General features: G+C 40.1%; 1 protein-coding gene across 2 annotated transcripts in view; it reads right to left on the reverse strand.

The window, feature by feature from the left end:
• FGD5 (FYVE, RhoGEF and PH domain containing 5) overlaps window positions 1-19083 on the reverse strand; it is a 78957-nt gene that overhangs the window by 26365 nt on the left and 33509 nt on the right. The window contains exons 6-10 of one of the 2 annotated variants that reach the window (XM_040076236.2): window positions 9580-9728; window positions 7609-7765; window positions 7097-7181; window positions 4261-4311; window positions 2691-2749 (exon numbers count right to left, since the gene is read on the reverse strand). In XM_040076236.2, the coding sequence (XP_039932170.1) occupies window positions 2691-2749; window positions 4261-4311; window positions 7097-7181; window positions 7609-7765; window positions 9580-9728 (501 nt within the window). Of the gene's footprint in view, window positions 1-2690; window positions 2750-4260; window positions 4312-7096; window positions 7185-7608; window positions 7766-9579; window positions 9729-19083 lie in introns of both variants that reach the window. The other variant, XM_040076235.2, reaches the window with a different exon arrangement.

Here is a 19083-nt window from a genome sequence, read left to right on the forward strand (position 1 = left end):
GGACCATACTTGATACAGATTTGTGACCTGACAGCCTTTGAGTACAGTTTTCTGCTATAAGAGGCAATGGTCTGTTTTCCTTTGCTCCATTGACTGGAATTTATATACCCCTGGGGTTAGTGAGACTTGATTAGATCATACACTGTCTCTGCCTGATACAAATCAGAGGTGTCTACAGAATCAGCTAATTAAGAAAGTTATCACAGATACCAGAAGAAGCATATCCAATTCAACACGATGTTATGTCAAGGTTAATTTACCCTGGATTTCAGCTAACATAATTCACGTACCTATCTAGACTTGCTTTCTGAGATAAACCTGAAACCTCCCTATCTTACTGCACTTGTTTAGCATGATACTAAGTTTAGTTCTTAATCAATAACTGGATGTCAAATACATGGAAATACCTACAAGGCTTGACCAGCACAGGGCCGCACTGTGCCTATGCAATGTAATTGACAGTTGACACATTTTCAAGAATTTGAGCTGTCAGGTATCTTTTGCAATGCAGGAAGTAACAAATGGATTTTTTCAGGTCACTTCTAAAATACTATAGGCAAATAAAGTGGAAACAACATATAAAGCAATAGCACAAGAAATATCAGGGATCATGGGACAGCTGACTTTTGCAAAAGATATTTGCAAAGGACATTCCTGTCACTGAAGGGTATTTTAGCCTGGCAAAACTTGTCCAACTGACAGCTTCTACAATGAAAACCTGGTTTTCATCTGCAGAAAAAGCAGTGTTCTTCTGAGAACACTCATGCCAGTGCTAGTACTCATCTGGGTTTTTACTAGAGTGAGAGGAGAAGTTGCAGCAGCCCAGCTTTTCTCAGGACTGCTGGCAGAGGCGCCTGTTGAAATGCTGATGTTTGCAATACAGACACATGTTCACCAGGAAATGGACAGAGAAGTATTGAACTCATTTCCTGAAGGAAGTCAAACAGCCATCACACGTGAAGGATAGCGGTTTATCTGGGAATCTGGACAGCTGGGGGGGGCATAGTTTCCCGTCAGTTCCCCAAAATTCCCAGTTCATATAGCTTTCTTCCTTTGTCTTAAAACTGCCATCATTCTTCTTTCAAAGATCCTTCACAATCCTACAATTAAGGAATAAAAGCTCCGCCCAGACGGTACTGCAGAAGTGGATGTCAGAAATATTGCTGTGGCCACTTTAGCAGTGAACTGCAGCTTCCATAATTTTATCATGATGTCTGTGCAGCAGGAATGCCTCCCCAAGGAATTCACCAGCTGTTAATAGCCACAGTGATTTATAGCTCTCAATGTCTGAGGGCCTCTAACAGATTGTAGACATTCAGAGAGTGATACAAACCCTGCTTAGTTCATCTCCTGGAGTTACAGATAGACATAATACTCTGTGGTGATGGTGTGCCTTGTACTTCTGTTTGTACATCTGTAAATTGAAAGTAGTATTTTCCTATGTGGTAAAAATGCTGTGGAGATAGGTATGGTCATAATTGGCTTGAAAATCCTGGGTTAATAGTTCCCAGGAAAAACTGCTGGAATCTTATTGAGAAAGCGTAGATGTGCTCTGATGATATGATAAAAAATAAGTATAAAAATCTATTTGGAATTTGTGATGGAATTATTCCAAACCAGACATTATTAACAGCAATTACACAGTCTGTGACGTGTAAGGCTCAGATGATACGATGACATTCTTCAAATTAAAGCATGGCTTAGTAGAGACAAAATTATTTCATGGCAATGCAACACAGCAAATTTGATTTTAGCCACTTACATATATTTCTAACTTCAAAAAAGTATATCTATAAATTTCCCATATATCTAAGTGAAATCTAAGGAAGCAGAGGTACCAGGAAAAGATGTGTGACCTTGATCTGTTAGGAAGTGAGCTCTTGGAGTTCCCAGCCTATAACATAGATATCCCTAAACCACTGATATTCCTAAAGCTCTCCAGATTTTTCTGGAAGGTTTTCATGAGATCTCAGGTTTTTGATGAAATAATTATTTTGGTACAAAGACTGCTTTAATAATGGAAAAATATGATTATAAATTCTTTGCCTGAGGAGAAGGAAAATCAGAATCAAATCAGTTGAAATAACTTTGCTTAGTAAGTCTGTAGTTTCAGAGTCTGGTTTATAGAGGGGTCAGATTAAATTCCTTTCATGATAAAACTCTAGGCTTGTTAGACATCCTCCCTTCAACCTACATCTGTTTTTTCATCTTCATAACTGATTAGTGTGTTCTTCCCTAACAATTCATGTGCATTCCTTTTTTCAGCCTTAAAAGCCTACCTGAAAACAAGCCCTTACTACAAAGATTGATATTTCACTCCTTTCTTTCATCAGCATCATCTTAATGTGATGATGCTCTGATGCTTTGTCTCTTGAATTTCATGTTTTGATGCCTGAAAGATTATTAGCAACCCTCTCACTGCTCAGGAAATGAAATAATAAAGGAGTTGAACCCTAAGACAGAAAAAAACCCCCTTTATGCTGTTGGCTATAGTGTCTTACATCTTGCACAGCTGCACTAAAGGGCATAGACCAACTCCATCTCTGCAGTACTGTAAACCAGATCTGTATGAGCCCTTGAGTCTCACCTTGGAGGAGGCTTCAGAATGTAATGGACATATGTATTCACTTGAACAGATGTGCAGAAAACACACTATTGATCAGGGGAGCATGTGTCATGGTAGGACTCACCGCTTGGAGCATGCTGTCATTGGCTTGGTCTGTGATTTCAGAAACTATGAATAAGGCAGCTGAGGGATGAAGGAAAACAAACACCATATATTACACAAAAGAGTAGAAAAATAACTCAAGCCCCTCCTGTTCCCAGGGGCATCCTTTGGCTTCTTTGTCACTTACATAATGTGAAAAGTTGCCTAGCAACTCTGACATGGCACACAGTGCTGTCTCCCCTTCCTCCCTTTATCATTTTCTTGTGTGAAATTGCGTCATGCTTGTGCTGACCCAGAGAGCTTATAAGGACCCTTTTAAGGACCTAGGATGGCACTAAATCTCTTTTGTAATGTTTTCTAGTCGCAGATGTTTTTGTCAATGTCTTGTGATATAGAGATGAATGTAACCCAACTTTAGCCACCAAATAGCATGGCAGTCTAAGCTGTACCTCTTACAGCTGAGGGAGAGGACGTCATCCTTTTCTGATAGAAACATTTATGAAGTGGTGACATGATTTAACTCCTGGATTCTTCACTGGCAAATAACCGGTGCTAGGACATGTTTGCTAGTGCTGAGAGCAGTGGCATAACGTGGCTCAGGTCCCTATTTCACATCCCTTCCCCTGTGGCACAGGGCTTTCCATCAATTTCTGGCCATAACTTGGCAGCATGCACAAGCATCTCCTAACCACAAATGAGACAGGCAATTGTGGTCAGAGGGCTTGAGTGTCTGCCCTGCTATTGTTTAAATTACTGTTATAGCTGTAGCTCTACTGTCAGCAGCTAGGGTCCTAAATCTTGCATGTCTCTGCTCTTGGGCAGAATAAACTGACTCTTGGTCAACCACTGACTTTATTGCAATGAGTTGGTTTGGATTTATAATCAGCGTAGGAGGGGTGAATTGATTTCATCAATACAATGTTACTACTGCTTACTCCAGCCTGGAAACTACTCCCACAGACACCACAGCTACACCTTGCTCTGGTTTCAGTGGCAGTAAGAGACTTCTGCTTTATCTATCTCATGAATTGGAAAGGATGGTGTTAGCAGTGGATTTTGCAGAACTGCTTTTTATGCAATGTCTTTCAACTTTATGTAACCTTAAGGAATCCAGAATCCAGATATGCAATTCAAACCTCCTGGGTTTCTCCCAAGTTCACAGAGCACAGTAGTCATACCATAGATAATGCTACACGATCAGGCAGAGGGAGCCATCCAAATTGACTTTACAATGACCAGGCAAAATATTTACAAAGCCAAAGAGGACTAGGATTTCCTCGATGACTGGGGCAAAACTACCGTGTCTGCACTATGCCTGTATAGATATTTTCATTCTTCCGTAAGTTCCGTCACATCAAAACTATAGGAAGCCCACATGTTTCAATTAAAAAAAAAAAAAAAAAAAAAATAGGATTCCTGTCCTAAATAATTTGTTTAAACTAATAATCAGTTCTTATAGATTTTACATCTAACATATTAACAAAAAATCTTGAAAATAAGCATCTTCTATATACTACCAGTATAGAGATCTTTCACCTCTTTAGAAGCAATGTTAGCAAAACAGAAGTTTTTTTCTACCAATTTCATTTTACCTTGTGTGGCTTCATACTCTGTAGAATCAGGACAAAGATTATTCAAGTAATCTGTAGTAAATGATCAAACAAACACAGAAATCCAACAATCAGAATACAGATCAACATAATTTGTAGTGTTGTTAGCTAAAACATTAAATCCTAATCACAAAATCAGACACTGGTTGGGGTTGGAAGGGACATTAAAAATTATCCTTGTTCCCTCTGCCATGGGCAGGAACACCTTGCAGCAGACCAGGATGCCCAAAGCCCCATCCAACCTGGGCTTTGAACACTTCCAGGAATGGGGCATCCATAGTAATACCCCACAGCAATTTATTCCCAAATAATTAAGTGTATATACACCTTCCTTCCAAAGCAAAACTCATCTCTGATGGTATTTGACTTTGAGAATCAATGCAAGAGCATTGATACAGATTTGAACTCACATAACTTGGCAAGTATCAATAATTAATTCTGTTTTCCCAGCTGAACAAATGCTGTTGGCTATATTTACAGTTATAGTAAATGAATCATATGCTTTTTATAGGCAGAGGAAGGAGACATTAGTTCTGTACAGGCAGGGTTCAAATAATTACTACTGAACTCAATCGTATTCTGAAAACAGGTTCTGTAAGGTAGATGCAATAGTGCCTAGTGTGACAGCAATTATATTTGCGTTATGTACAAACGTTTAACCAGTGGTTTTTTGGACTACTTTTCTTGGACCACCTGCTTATTCTGTGTCTGGGTCTTCATGCTTTTAAAGACTGCAAGTGCTACAGTTTTAAGACCCTAGTATGGAAATACTTCATTCTTATCTTGCTGATTAGTCCAGACTCCTAAATTCTGCATTTAAGAACTAGACCACTGTGCTGATAATGGTGCTGTGCATGGATGTCTGTTCCCTTGGATGTCTTATCCATACACATTTCTCTCGCTAGTGCTGTGCCTTCCCTGGCATCCTGAACTCCACCTGGCTTTTACCTGCATTCTGGAAAGCATCTGTACTCAGGCAGGCAGGAAGGGGTTGTATGATGTCATCAGGCAATATCTAGTGTTCCTTTTCACCACTGCAAGCAAGCTCTGTCCTCAGCTATGGACTGAGTGGACAAATCCTTTTGGTTGTGGTGCAGTAAGTGGTAACCAATATTCTCATAAATACCCTTCCTTATCTGGTAGAATCAGCCAGTTATCACACAAGTGAAAAGAGACAATCCAAAGGAGTGTACTGTTCCAGACTCATTCTGTGCTAGTCAAAGAGGGGCTTGGTTTCTTGAGGTGAAGAACTAAAGTAGTAAACCTATTTTCTGTAATATCTTAATCCAGCAGACTTTATCTCAGTATACACAAAAACTTTAATTTTCCCTGTTAGTGTCAGTACCTGGGACAAGGAGGAGCTCAAGTTGTTTCAAGCATAGATGGAATCCAATCACTGAAGCCCTTCTAGCTTTCTCACAAAATACCATGCTGCATGTTTGCATGCTGCATCTTGTGGACCACAGATATGGGAAAACAGAGGATAGAAGGGCTATTTCTGACAGGGATATGCCAATTCCTCTCACATAATTGTAGAATTTGTGTGCGTGCACCACAAACACTATGGATGATGAGAGACTGCTAAGTACTGCAAGCCACAAGTCTGGGAAGATTCCCTTAACGTACACACACCCAAAGAGGGAAGAAAGTCAGACAGAAACTAAGTTCTAGTATCGCAATGCAGTGTTCATTTGTGTTGCATTTGTATCCAAAAAAGCAAACCCAGCTGTGAATAATGAGTTGCATCCTTGATCAAAGTGTCTGGAGCAAGATGAAACTGCTGGTAATCTGTGCTGTTAATAAAGTTTCATATGGTCACTGGTTCTGCTGCTTTTATAGAAGGCCCTTTGGTACCCTGTGCCCTTCATTGGCTGTATGGGCAGGGTTTATGGCTTCCTTTTTACTGTCCCATGCATAACTAATCTTGCATCCTTGTCCACCCACACATATACATTGTCCCCAAATATTTCTCCATCTTTATGTCTATGGATCCTTGCTCTTTTGTGTTCTGACTAAATTACATGACAACACTGAATTTCATTTTTACATTTCACCATTTACTTTCCTAGCCAGTTCTAAACTTCCCACTTCTTTCAAGGGGACACGTCTTGCTTCAGAAGGCCCGCTCTCTTCACAGGCTCAGATATGCTAGATTTGGGGTGGCTTGCAGCAAAGGAACATAACCCCCCTTGGAAAGACTCAGGTAGTAGTTATATACATGGTCCTGAATGTAAAGGGAAGCTATAATTGTAAATGTAAAATCTGTAAGTGTACTGTTAATGTAAATAATGCAGCAAAATTTGACTGGGTTTTTTACTAATTTTGACTGGGTTTTTAGGTGTACCGTGCATAGGACTTATGGTGCAGATCTGGGCAGAGCTGCTTTGTTGATAAGAAAACAGTGCTTGCCACTGTTATACAGGATGCAGTGCAGAGTCTCCTTGTGAGATAACCTGTCTTCTACTGTCTCTGATAACTACTCTTGACATAATAAAAAATCACACCTGTTTGTTGGCAGTGAGGTTGAACTCTGCCTATCCTGATTCACAGAAGGAAAAAGCCAAGAAGGAATGGCTAAAAGCATCTGACTATGCTTTTTTGTGACCTTTCAACACAGCTGTCCCAGAGAAGTGCCTGCCTCTTCCCAGGCTGCCTGACACTTCCTGAATCCTGAACTAGGCATATTGAAGATCCCAGGAAATCCCATACTGCTTTAGCCCTATTTTAGCTGTTATGGCATCAATATGTAGCACAGTGGAGGCACAGAGCATCAGAGGAGTGTTTCTATTTGGGTACTTTTGAGAGTCATTTTACTGACCTGTAAGCATCACACGATACTGGAAGACACGGTGTACGACTTTAAGAAGCTGGTGTTTCACACTGTAAGGACTGTCATCAGAGCTCTGCTGTTCTCAGTGGAAGGGAAGAAACACAAACATAGGGAGGATGCAAGCTCAGCAGCAAATTGTTATCATAGTTATGATCCTAGTTATTAACTCTAACACATCCTCAAAGAACTTGGTAAGTTAAAAAGTGACTGAGAAACCACTTCACTGTGTTTCAGCAAAATATACTCATGGATCTGTAGATTCACCAACATGTGTTTTGTATGTACATGCAGGAGTGTGTGGGCAACAGAGATAGAAACAAACACATCATGCACAAGTGAACTTCTCACTTCAGTTCTAGCACCAGAGCTGTGAAACGAGACTATTCTTCCATTCTACCCTAAGTGCGCACACTGGTGGAGTTCCAGAAAAAAAAAATCCTTGTGTAATCCCCATGGTAAAGCCATGCATTAGTGCACATAAAAAAACATGTGAGCCTTACCTCAAACTCCTGAATCATGGTAGCCAGTTGGGAATATTTAAGGCGCATTTCATCTAGCAAAGCCAAATTCCTGTCAAACTGCATAATGTATGCTGTGTGGTGATTCAGCCTTGATTTTCTGGAGAGAAAAACATCAGCAACTTTCTGGTGTTCATCCCTAAGGCCATGGAAAGAAAAGAAGCAGCAAATAAATAAATAAATAAAAGTAAAGAAATAGAGCCATACTTCTTGCTCGTTGTATTAAACCCACAGTGGCTCTGTACACTGTGCACCTAAAGCCTAGGCTCAATGGCAGGAAAGAGGGAGTGCTTCAGATCAGACTGACAGCACCACAGGTTGCTGTAGCATGGGCACCATGGGGGCTGGTCCTTTGGCTGTGCATCTGCCATAGCAGCACTGTTAGGCTCCTTTCAGGACATGGCTCCCACTTCTGTAAATACACCTTCTAACTGCTGCAGTGATTTGAGCACTGTTTGTGGAGGAGAATATAATATTTGTTGTAATATCAGATCTTCAGCTCTCCTTCACTGCCTGTTTCTCAGCACTGCCTCTTTGTCATCTGTCTCAGTATTCAGAAGCACAGTATCGAAACATTTGTAAAGCATGTACAAGGAGAAAGCAGAACAAAATCGGATTTTACAAAAGAGGAATCATACTTAAGAGAGGAACGCGAGTTCTTGGGGATGTCCAGGGCAACAGAGTGTCTGGGGGAGTGCAGGCACAGGAAAGGGCTTACTGAAAGCTTCAGGTACGGTAATGACCTGCGAACCTGTGTGAGTGCGGGTCTATAACATATATATATCTGTCGTGTTGGCAGTATTTGCAATACAGTCCTCTTTTATACCCAGTGCCACAGAGTAGTTCTGGACAGAACTCTTAGGGCATTTATGGTTGCATTAATTTTGTCTTAGGGAACTGGAAGCATGCTGTTAGAGTAGGGTTGTGACTTCTCTAGAACCCAAGATGTTTTAGATCCCAGCTGGAAACACTATGTCTGTTTGTGTTCAAAATGTATAAATCAAAAATCATTGGTGACATTTCTTAAGTCTTTCCGCCAACAGTCCCTTGGTGGGCACAAACCAAAACACAGTTCCCTTTAGCCTCTCCTTTCCTTGTTGTGTGCTTTGACTGGGAAGTGCAGGGCTGCAAGGAGACCTGTGCCCTACATTTAGGACTGTTACTGAAAAATTCTCCTCATTTAACTGACTTCCTTAATTGCTCAGTGGCAGTGCAGAAATAAGACAATCCATTCTCAGAAACAAGGTCACTGCCTCCTGGACATTAGCAGGTTGGAGGTGTGCGGTTTCATGGTCCATCATTCAATAGAATCTGGCAGCTTGGCTTAAGTCAGGGGTCTCCTCAGCAGAATGAATTTTGGAGCGTTGTCTGCCCTACTCATGGTCTTATTCTCTCATGGTAAGACTTTGCCCTGTAAAGATGTTTAATGGAGTACCATTAACAGGCTGCCAGTGTTCATTTGGCTTGGAAGCCTGGGATAGCAGATCCCTGCCTTGGTGTTGGGAACAAGAGGCTCTCCCTTTACAGGGAGATAGCTACACAGCTGCTATGTACATTTCTGGAAGCAGATCTTCTTTAGGATCAGTTCTGCTGTAAGTCCTTCCTGCTTCTCACAGCACAAGTCTGTGACCTTCAGGCCATGAATGTGAAGCCACTTGGCGATGACTGAGAAATGGCAGGAGAAAATGCATATGAAGCTTGCTGTTCTCACATTGACTGACAGGGCCATTTCAGAGTCATGGGCTGTTCACTGTACACATATTTCTATATTTGATTTCTTAGCCTGACAGCCCCTACATTTACTTCCTTCCTATCTGTAGGCAAAATCTGCCAAAGTAGTTCATGTTCTAGTCTTTTCACTTTTGCTGGGATGGTCAAGGGAACACCATTGACTTCACCCACCTGCTGTGGAGGGTATGTTAAGGCCATCAAACTATGCCATTCTGTACTTGCCATTTAAGGACTCTCTCTTCCAGTTCTTTCAGGATGTCTTGGTGTAATTCATAAATTTCAGGGAGTTCACTTAAACCTTGCTTGAGTTTGACTTCTTGTTCATTTTCGTCACCATCTCCAAGCATTTTCAAGATACCTTCATAGAAATCCTGTGAACAACAGCATTGAAGTGAAGCGAACAGACTTAAAATAACTTTTTTGAAATTATTATTTTAATTTATTGACTCCTAAACCATGCTTTCTAAGAATTAAAAGATATGCTATCAACAGTGATAGTGTTCCGTATGGCAAGGAGATCATAGAATATGTTTTCTTTCATCCATTAGTTCATATACAGTTTCAGCTGAATGCCACGATGCTATCAACATAAAATGGAACGTTTCACCAGATCAAGCCATGAGAACCTTATGCATACAATGTTTTGGTATCTTTTTATTTACCCTGCCTTTTCCCCCTGCTTTTCTGGGTGTGTTCATTTTTACAGTGCTTCTTAACGCAAAACGTATTTTTTAAAAATGAAGGATGAGATTCTCATCTCATTGGATCCAACAGCTTGACATGAAAAAGACAAACTACATGCCTTGTGCTAGAATTGCACTAGCTACACTTCTGAACTGAAATTTAAGCTGTGTAACAAATAATTTTCCCAATGAAACCTGAGTCCTTCTTCATTTTAGAAATGGTTTTCATCATGAAGTGGAATATAAATAAAGTGGTTTCTAATTATGTAGGCATAGGGGCGATTTCCTCTATATTAAAATACAGCCAGCTCTGGTACATAAGAGGGCACCTATTTCAGAGTGTTTAGCAAAATGCTTTCCCAGGTTTGAGTTGCCAAGAAATATAATTCTGTTTCCCGAACTTCTAGGACACAATCTTATGAACTTCCCTGGGCCATATTGGGATTTACCATGGCATTTCTCATGACTCTGGCTTCTGTCTAGTTTTTTTTGTTTTGTTTTGTTTTGTTTGTTTTTTTTTTTTTTTTTTAATGTAGATAGGGTTATTAAGGAGGAGTCTAAAAAGAACTGACTTCCATAAAACTTGCTAATGTCCAGGTATGAGCAACTCATCAGAGTATGCTCCACTGTGAATCTACACTTTACACTGGATTGCCATTTTGGACTGATTAAATCAAGGTTGCTGTATTGATTTCAACATGTGGAATCTGGTTGGTATGACTTTGATCCTGCTGAAAGGTTCTGTTCTTAGAGAGCAGGAGAGACTCTAGTCAAAGAACTTCAAAATTCCTCTCTCACCTATAGGGACTGATTCCAGGCAAGATCAGGTTTTAGTCTCCACTGATTAATTCCTGGCTTTTCTGTTGTTACTGTTGACTGCAATGTCCACACTGGCTCTCTATGAACTGGGATGACTGGGTTATCGAATGGATACTAGCCAAGAGTCACACCTGCACAATGTTGTGGGTTTTTAGCAACTATAACAGCTGAAACATTTGTTTTCTGAAAAGCCACTAGGACTAGGTAAAAGAAAAAGATCATGATGACAATTTTTCGAATTAACTATATCCTGGATAAAACAATATCTTAAAGATTTCTGAAAAAGTATTACTATGTTTCCTAATTCTGCAACATCTCCTGCCGGAGTACCATAAATAATCCCAATGCTGTGCTATTAGATTTCCAATTTTTTCTGATGCGTGTTGTGAGTTAGCCTATTTAAGTATATGTTTCAGCTGGCATATAATCCAGAAGTTTTTCAACCAACTAAGCCAATCAATCTGTCTTCTGGATGTTTTATTAACTCAAAGGAATCTGCAACCTTTCAAAGTCCTCAGTCATCATAATTATATCACAGAAGGGGAAAGAATCTAAAGAGTTCTGTCAGCTTATTGTGCCTGGACAAGCGAATAGCCGGTAGTTCACTACTGATGTGCTTAAGTAATCTATTATGTTACAAAGATATCATCTTTTCCAAATTAACATGAAACAGCTCTGTATCTGTCCACTTTCCACCACAACTGAGCAACAGGATTAACACTCCTTTCCCACAGCATCTCAGTGGATTTAATTAGTTATTAATTGTCTGTCCCCTTGATTATAATGAATTCTCAGACAAATAATTAAATTTCAGTTACATGGATAGCCAGCTTTCTAATGATTGACAAAAACCCTGCAGCATAACAGTAATCACTATAAACATCCATTAAAAAATAATTATGTTGCTGTTGAAAATGCTAAGTGCCTGTGAAGCCATTAATCAAATGCAAAGTGCTTTTCCAGTCTCACTAACTGTAATCAACCATGGCACCTCAAGGTCTCTAAGTCTGTCACAAAAGCCCAATGTCTAAGTACAGGAGGTACTAAGCACTAAGTCCATATAATTCCCTGGTGCATTAAAACTTCCTTAAAACAGCTTCATGAACTGAAGTTGCTCCGTTCAAGGTTCTGGTATGATAGCTGCATCCAGGTGTGAATGAGCCTACAGATCTCACACCAGTCTTATGCCTGTAACTGCATGTGCATGGTAAAGCATAACCCAAGCTGCCTAGGTGACATAGAAGGTTAGCAACTCAGCTACAAAAATACATTTCTGAAACATAAACATTTTAATTACATTTTTGTGGGTCCATAAATAAGCCCTTTACAGCCATCCAATGGCCATATCCTTAACATCCCTGATATAAACCCTACAAATAATGAAGTGAAACAAAGAGGATCAAACCCCACAGCCACAAAGGTTGTAGGTTTGGGGTTTTTCTTCTTTTATCTATAAACATCACGAATACACACAAGTTATGTCTTTTCCCTTCAGGAATGCCTCTGAAGAATTCTGTTTTCTGCTGTAAATGGGGACTGTAACCTTGAGTTTGTTACTCGAGAGTATGAGACAAGGATGAATGCAGGGTTCCACAAGATCTTAGGTTTATGTGGAGCTCTGCCTAACTGGCACATGCTTGGCTCTTGGAAGAGAATCTGACACCCTCTGTGAGGTGATAAGCCTCCCGGCAGGATGTTGGGATATGAGATGCTTCACTGATGCTAAGAGTGCCTGCTCATGCTGACAGGAAACAGTGATTACAGGTGAGGTTTGGGTGGGAAAAAAAATAGGGTACATGGCTCCAGGCTACAAATAGGCTCCAGGCTCCAGCAACCTTTGTAGCAGGTAGTTATCTCTGTAGCAGGTAGGTACTCTTTCAAAGAAGTCAGCAATGCCAGCAACCAGAGGTTTTTGGTAGAGCAATTGTCAAGAAAGTTCTGTACAGGATTCAACATTTTTAAAAAATGTGATATTCTAATGAAAGGGCAAGAGGTGTCGTTAATGGGACAAGAGTTATTTCTGAGTTTAGCTTCCAGGATTTTGTGAACAGATGCAGAAACAGTGATTTTGCATATCATTTCTCTCCAGCAATGGGGGTAAATGTGCTTTGGAGTACACCTGCAAATTTCAACTGTACCAATCCTCTATACATGTCAACAGACATTTTGCAAGACAGATACATCCCACACACACTGTTATCCTTTCTGTGGTTCAACCCTGCTGCTAGTTAGCCTTTATTAGATAAATGAGTTAAATGAGAACATTTAACCTTGCAGGACCCTAGTGAAAGGAAGGAAAATCAATCTCTTGTCAGCTGAACTACTTGTCAGGTAGGTAGTTTACCCAGGAGAAAAAATTGCCTCTTGGTACATGTATACATACGTGTTAAGTATATGCTATGTTGCATGATTCATTTTCTTCTACTTGAAAACACCTTGGAGTGCAGTAATTCATTCTGGATTCAGAATGTCTGTTTCTTTTTTCTGTATATAATGGAATAGGCCAAATTAGACCAGTTCATCCAGTGAGGCTGAATGAATCCCTGGGAACTGGGGACTACTGCAACCAGTAGAGGTAGTCAGAAAATGATAGGACTGAAGTTATTTTCTACCTATACTGTAAAAAGCTGATGGTTCTGCCATCTGCAATTGGTTGAAAACAACTATGAATATTAGAAAGTTGAGTATGCTAAAGGAGAGAAAGTTGGGATTTTTGACTTACAGGTGTAGCTAAACAGCTCTATTTGAAAGAAAAACTTTTAGAATTGTCTAAGAAATGCTGATCAGATTTGCTTGGGTTTCTTATTTTTCATCTTCTAAAGCAGTAGTATAGACAATTCTAATCTAGTCGTAATGGAAATCCTAGTCCTGGCATATTGGCCCCAATGGCAGGAGAACAGAATGAAAATAGAGTACACCACCATTAACATTGTCTTTGCCAATAGTAATTTTTAATCCTGTGGTTTGACCAGCAGTTCCTATGCAGGTGGGAATTGAGGTTCCTTCTCACTGGCTTCACAGCATTGTGTTCCTAGCATCAGTCCTGCATTTGAGCTAGAAACTGTTATGTTCTAGTAGAAAATGGTGATTGTAGAGCAAAGCCACTCTTTTAACAGGTCAAGAGAAATATCTGAAACAAACAGTATTTCTGTGAATAAAAAGTGCACATTGTACTAGAAGGAACAGATTGCTCGACTGTGGCTGAATCAGAAAAGCTCTGAATGCCTGCAGTCTAAGGATTGTAGGTGACCTTGATTCCAGATCTTGAAAACAAAGCCTCAACCTGCTCTTTACTGCATTGTCTCCTGCATTGCATTGGGAAGAATAAAGGTTCTACAAAGCAGAATAGAGCTGAGCTGCTTCCCACATTTTGAATTAGCTTCAAGTTTTTGTTAATGACGTAAAGAAATCTTAACTCAAAAGGACCCAATGCAGTGCTTTGAAGAAGTTAATCGTCTGTTCTTGCAGTCACCTGCCAGAGACAAACTATGTAAATTTACACCAGGCAGAGGTCTGACCTCTACTGCTGTCATGGCTAAATCAGCTTTTCTGCATATATCTCCAGTCTGTATTAAAGAGAAGGGAAAGGTCTGCTGGGGTGAATAAATTTCCCTGGGATATTTCTACAATTTTCAAAATAGATGTGTGAGTTTCCGCTAGGGAACAACACCAAAAGAAAAAAAAAAAAAAGGGGAGTGACTGTACAGAGCGGATGCATTAGTGGAAAACTGCAGGTTTTTTTTCTGCTTGAGTCTTCACGTGGGATACTGGCACTTCAGCTACAGAAATCATATCAGCACACAGCTTGTTCACACCACAACACCCACCTGGCATCCAGACTTTGATGGTTTTCAGCAAAGTACAAACATGTATCAACATAAATGCATACAGAATCAATTTACATGTATATGTAGAATTGCAATTACTTCCCTAGTCAAGCTGGTGTTTTAATGGACTGATCCTAATGGGAAGTCATCCTATTTGACATTTTGTGAGGGGGCCAGGGAGCACAACAGGAAACCTTGTCGCAGCCCAAATTATATAGTGAAAAGTCTGCACTAATTGCATAAAATGGTGCAGGATTTTACAAAGCTCTTTTGGACATCTAGGCATTATAGCTGAGGGGAGGGTGAAAGGTTCACAGGGGGAGAAGAGAGCCTCCATATTAAAGCCCAGTGCAGACATGAGGTGCTGTACATCTTATCCAAGTACAATATCCTATGAACTGTCTGACTCATGGAGGTTCTTGGAGGTATCTGCATCATAGTCAGCAGCCCCTCTCCTAATGATGAAAGTGGCAATCCTGAATTAAAAAGTGGCATATCTCCTATAGTAGACTGAATAAACCCTGATCTGTACAGAGCAGTGATCTCACATTTCTCAGTACTGGACTCAGCAGAAACAATGCCAGATGAACAGCAGAAAATGCTATCACAGCAGCCACAATTAGTCCCTTATCCTGCCATGCAGGGTACAATCTAGGTCAGGAACCCTGACGTCAGCACACACTCACATGCAGCCAAATAGACATATTCGTCCAAAACATTGCAAATTAATTTCAGAACCAGCAGACAGCAGAGAACACTGTATCTGCGCAGCTTTTTACCAGGGAATTGTCCTGATCCAGATGTGCTGGTGTGGCTTCCTTCTCCTTTTAAGAGATACGCAGATTATCTGAAAGCTATTTTGGCTCAACATTCCCACTGTGGAAGCTCCCTGGCCAATACATAGCTATTTTCCCACTGCCAATGAATACAACAATGAATAAATAAATGAGAAAAATTTTAGCCCAGTGTAAGCGAGGGCAGGGTATTCTTTTGTAACTGTCCTTTGGCCTCTATAAGAGCTTCAGAAGGCCTAACAGCAAGCTAGCTCTTTGTTTAGCCAGCACGTTGCATTCACTAAAACATTTAATTAGGAAAGTAGTGACTTGATTGGTCCAGCAGAACTTTGAACATCCTCCAAGAAATTCACAGTAGTAAAAAAGGCTCAGCAAATGATTCACTGGAAGTGTAATTAATTAGAAAGATGGAATTCTATTTTGTCTAACATGTAGCAGTGGTTCCTAAATTAGGCAGTTATTTTTTGTTCTTGAGATTGTGCCACCCACAAGAATTCTGAACGCAGAGATTAATCCATGAGGTTTAATCTCAAGTGTGAGGCTTGAGCACTAGGATTGCTTTTGTTCTTTTTTACTTCCTAAGATTTATTTTGCAGTCATGAACATTGGGATGTGCAGGGTTGAATTCCAAACTGCTCTGAAGACTGAAGAACGAGCACATATCTATTTATATCTATATCTCCAAATGCTTAGGAAGGATAAATCTGGGTCTCTTTGTTTCTAACAACTGTGGTCCATTATTATGTGGAAAATATAAACCAGGAAACAGGATCAATTTTCTTTTTAAAAGGAGGTGTTGGGGCTGATGTCTTTTCAGTGCAGAGCTGTCCTTAATTCAGTAAATATCTTGGAGGGAAGTAATAACTTCTTCAAACTGGTTTATGCACACACAAAGATGATTTTATGTACAAAAGCCAAAGGGAAAATAAACATGAACATGGTCCACTATCAAAAATGAAAGGCAAAATAAACATGACCATGATACACTATCAAGCAAATGTTTAGTCCCATAGAGACTGGGATCCTGAAGCAGTCTGAGTCACACTAAGTTTGATTTGTGTACATCTTGTAAAGCCCTTTGAAACAGGTCAGCTGAGGGGAAGCAAAAAAACCATCTTGGTGATGTGTGAAATTTTAGGCTGAGAAAGCCACCTGCAGAATTTTGTTCAGGAGCAAGTACTAAGAAAAGGATGTCAAGTGCAGCCTGTATTGCTGGGGAAGCGTAATAGGAGACAGAATGTCAGAACTTGAAGATCGAATTATCCTGAAGGAAATTCAAAGACTTTTTCTTTGGAAAAACTGTGAGTACCAAGAGGTCATAAACTTGGACTAAAAGGCCCTGCCAGTTCCATCTGCTCAGACCAGAATGAGTTCTTAACTCACTGCTGCAGAGAACTGCACTACCTTTGAGTAGGGCAAGTAACAGCTAACCTTTTAGATTATTATCACTACTACCACACCAACTGATACCACGTTTGTGAGCTGACACAATGTTTCCAGTCTTTCAGTTCAATAGCAGAGTGGGCGTATGGAAATGTCATCATTTTGGCAATCAATCAGTTTATTAAAGTCTCTACTGAAAGGCCAAACAAATTCTGTTATGCTGAATGAACAACAGCACTAGCCAAGCCTGGAAATGTGATGGGAAATTGCTCTTGCTGCAGGCTTAGAAAAAGCCATTTTTTCCTTTCTGAAAGCAGCTAGGGTGTGGTTTAGTTCTTTCCCTTTATTACCAATATGTGGGTTTACATGAGAAGATGAAGCTTGAGACTTGATGATAAGCATTTAGAAACTGTTTTCTTGAGAAAGTTGGTGATGGGAAACAGAAGTGTATGCCTGGGTTGAGGAATGTTGTCAAGGAAGCCTTTGGACCAAACCGGCCATGAATGGGGTGCTGTACCTAGAGAGCAATTTGGTGACTGTGATCATGCGTGGTTGCTCCTGAAATCTGCCAGTGGAACTTGTATCAACAGCAAGTGCACAGCATGATTTTTTGCTGATGTGACTATTCCTAAAACTATTCAAATATGGGAAAAGGAGCAGTTAGATTATTATAACTTTTAGTGATATGGGAGTATTGAAAATATTGCCTTGATTAGGCAATATTACCCCAGCATTCTAAGGGGTAGTACTACATTTACATGTAGTAAAATTGGTAATAGTTTCTCTAGGTATTCTGAACAATACACTGGACAACAGGCTAACGTAAAGATCCAACACCAGTCGGGATGGAAAAAGTGTCAGCGTTTTCTAGACTGAATGTGCTTGCAACAGAGAAACCTGCAGATTATTTCTGAATGCCACTGCAGTAGGTAGGTATCATACAGACATCAGCCTATAGCTGTAGAGATGGCGTATGCCAGAGCAGCAGGCAATCAGTGAAACACAGAAACATACCCTCTGAGCCTTTTCCCATAAAGATTATTGACTTCTTCTAAACCAATGGGTGCCTGACCTAGCAGACAAGTGCGAAAGCAGGCTGCCTGTTTGTCTCTTCTCCCTCATTCTCTGACCCAGGTTCCATTCATACATACATCATCAGTAGTTAGAAAACCAACTCATACAAAGAATCAAATCTTATCTGCAAAGCCCGCTAGTTGGCTCTGTTGAAGAAAAGCCTCCTGTAACCTCTAAAGCAGTGTACAGTTCAAGACACATAAGAACTTTTCCACTGTATAAGGAAATTAACCAAAATTGTGCTTTTGCCTTTCTTAAGCTTCATGCAGTTGGTGGTTGCTCATCTGTCTGATGGCTCCTTCCAGTTCTAAAATGAATGAGATTTTATTAAACTTTCTAACCCAGGGAATTGGGACAGGGAACATCACAGTGCATGGTTACAGGTATTCTGACATTTCACAACCTATAAATGGCTTAACTTTGCCCACCAGTGCATTAATTCAGTGGTTTACTTTAGGCCCATTTCTTACCTTCATTTGACATAATAATTTCTCTTATTTTTCCTCCTTCTCTTTTCCTTAATTACTTTTGTAACTGGGGAAATAATGAGAATATGCAAAATGTTCATAAGATCCCTTTACTTCAGTGGGATGGGCAGGCAAGGAAACAAATTTCACTATGCTCTGGGATTTACCAGAGGAAGCAGAAAAAGGAAGGCACAGGGAAAGTCCTGAAGCATTTCTTTCCTGACCAGTAACAGCATAGGCAAGGTAGCTTGACAGTAACATGGCGCTATAGCATCCATGCGGGTGTGCAGTCATTTATACTGTGGATAGATAAAGGCACTGAAGTGCATTTCAAGATTTGGATCTATATACTGATTTTTTTTCTGGCATTAGTAAGCCATGTTTATCTCCTAGAAGTGTATGGAAAATGCCAGGATATAATGCAAATGAGAGGCCTTTCCTAGACACCTCCACTAAATGTTCTCCCTCCACTGTATATGCGGTCTATAATGTACCAAAGCATGAATATATTTGGAAAGGAAAAAGGTGAAGAATATTTAAATGAAGGTGCAGAGTGGCTAATACTTTCTGTGCAAAGTAATTTCCTGTATAGACATTTCTCTTCTCTGAAGCTGGCAGAGCCTTTTCCTTTTCTTTTTCTTCATGATACTTTTGGAAATATTAATTTCAGTAAGGAATT

This window comes from Hirundo rustica, chromosome 12 (assembly GCF_015227805.2).
Source record: "Hirundo rustica isolate bHirRus1 chromosome 12, bHirRus1.pri.v3, whole genome shotgun sequence".
NCBI classification, from domain to species: Eukaryota; Metazoa; Chordata; class Aves; order Passeriformes; family Hirundinidae; genus Hirundo; species Hirundo rustica.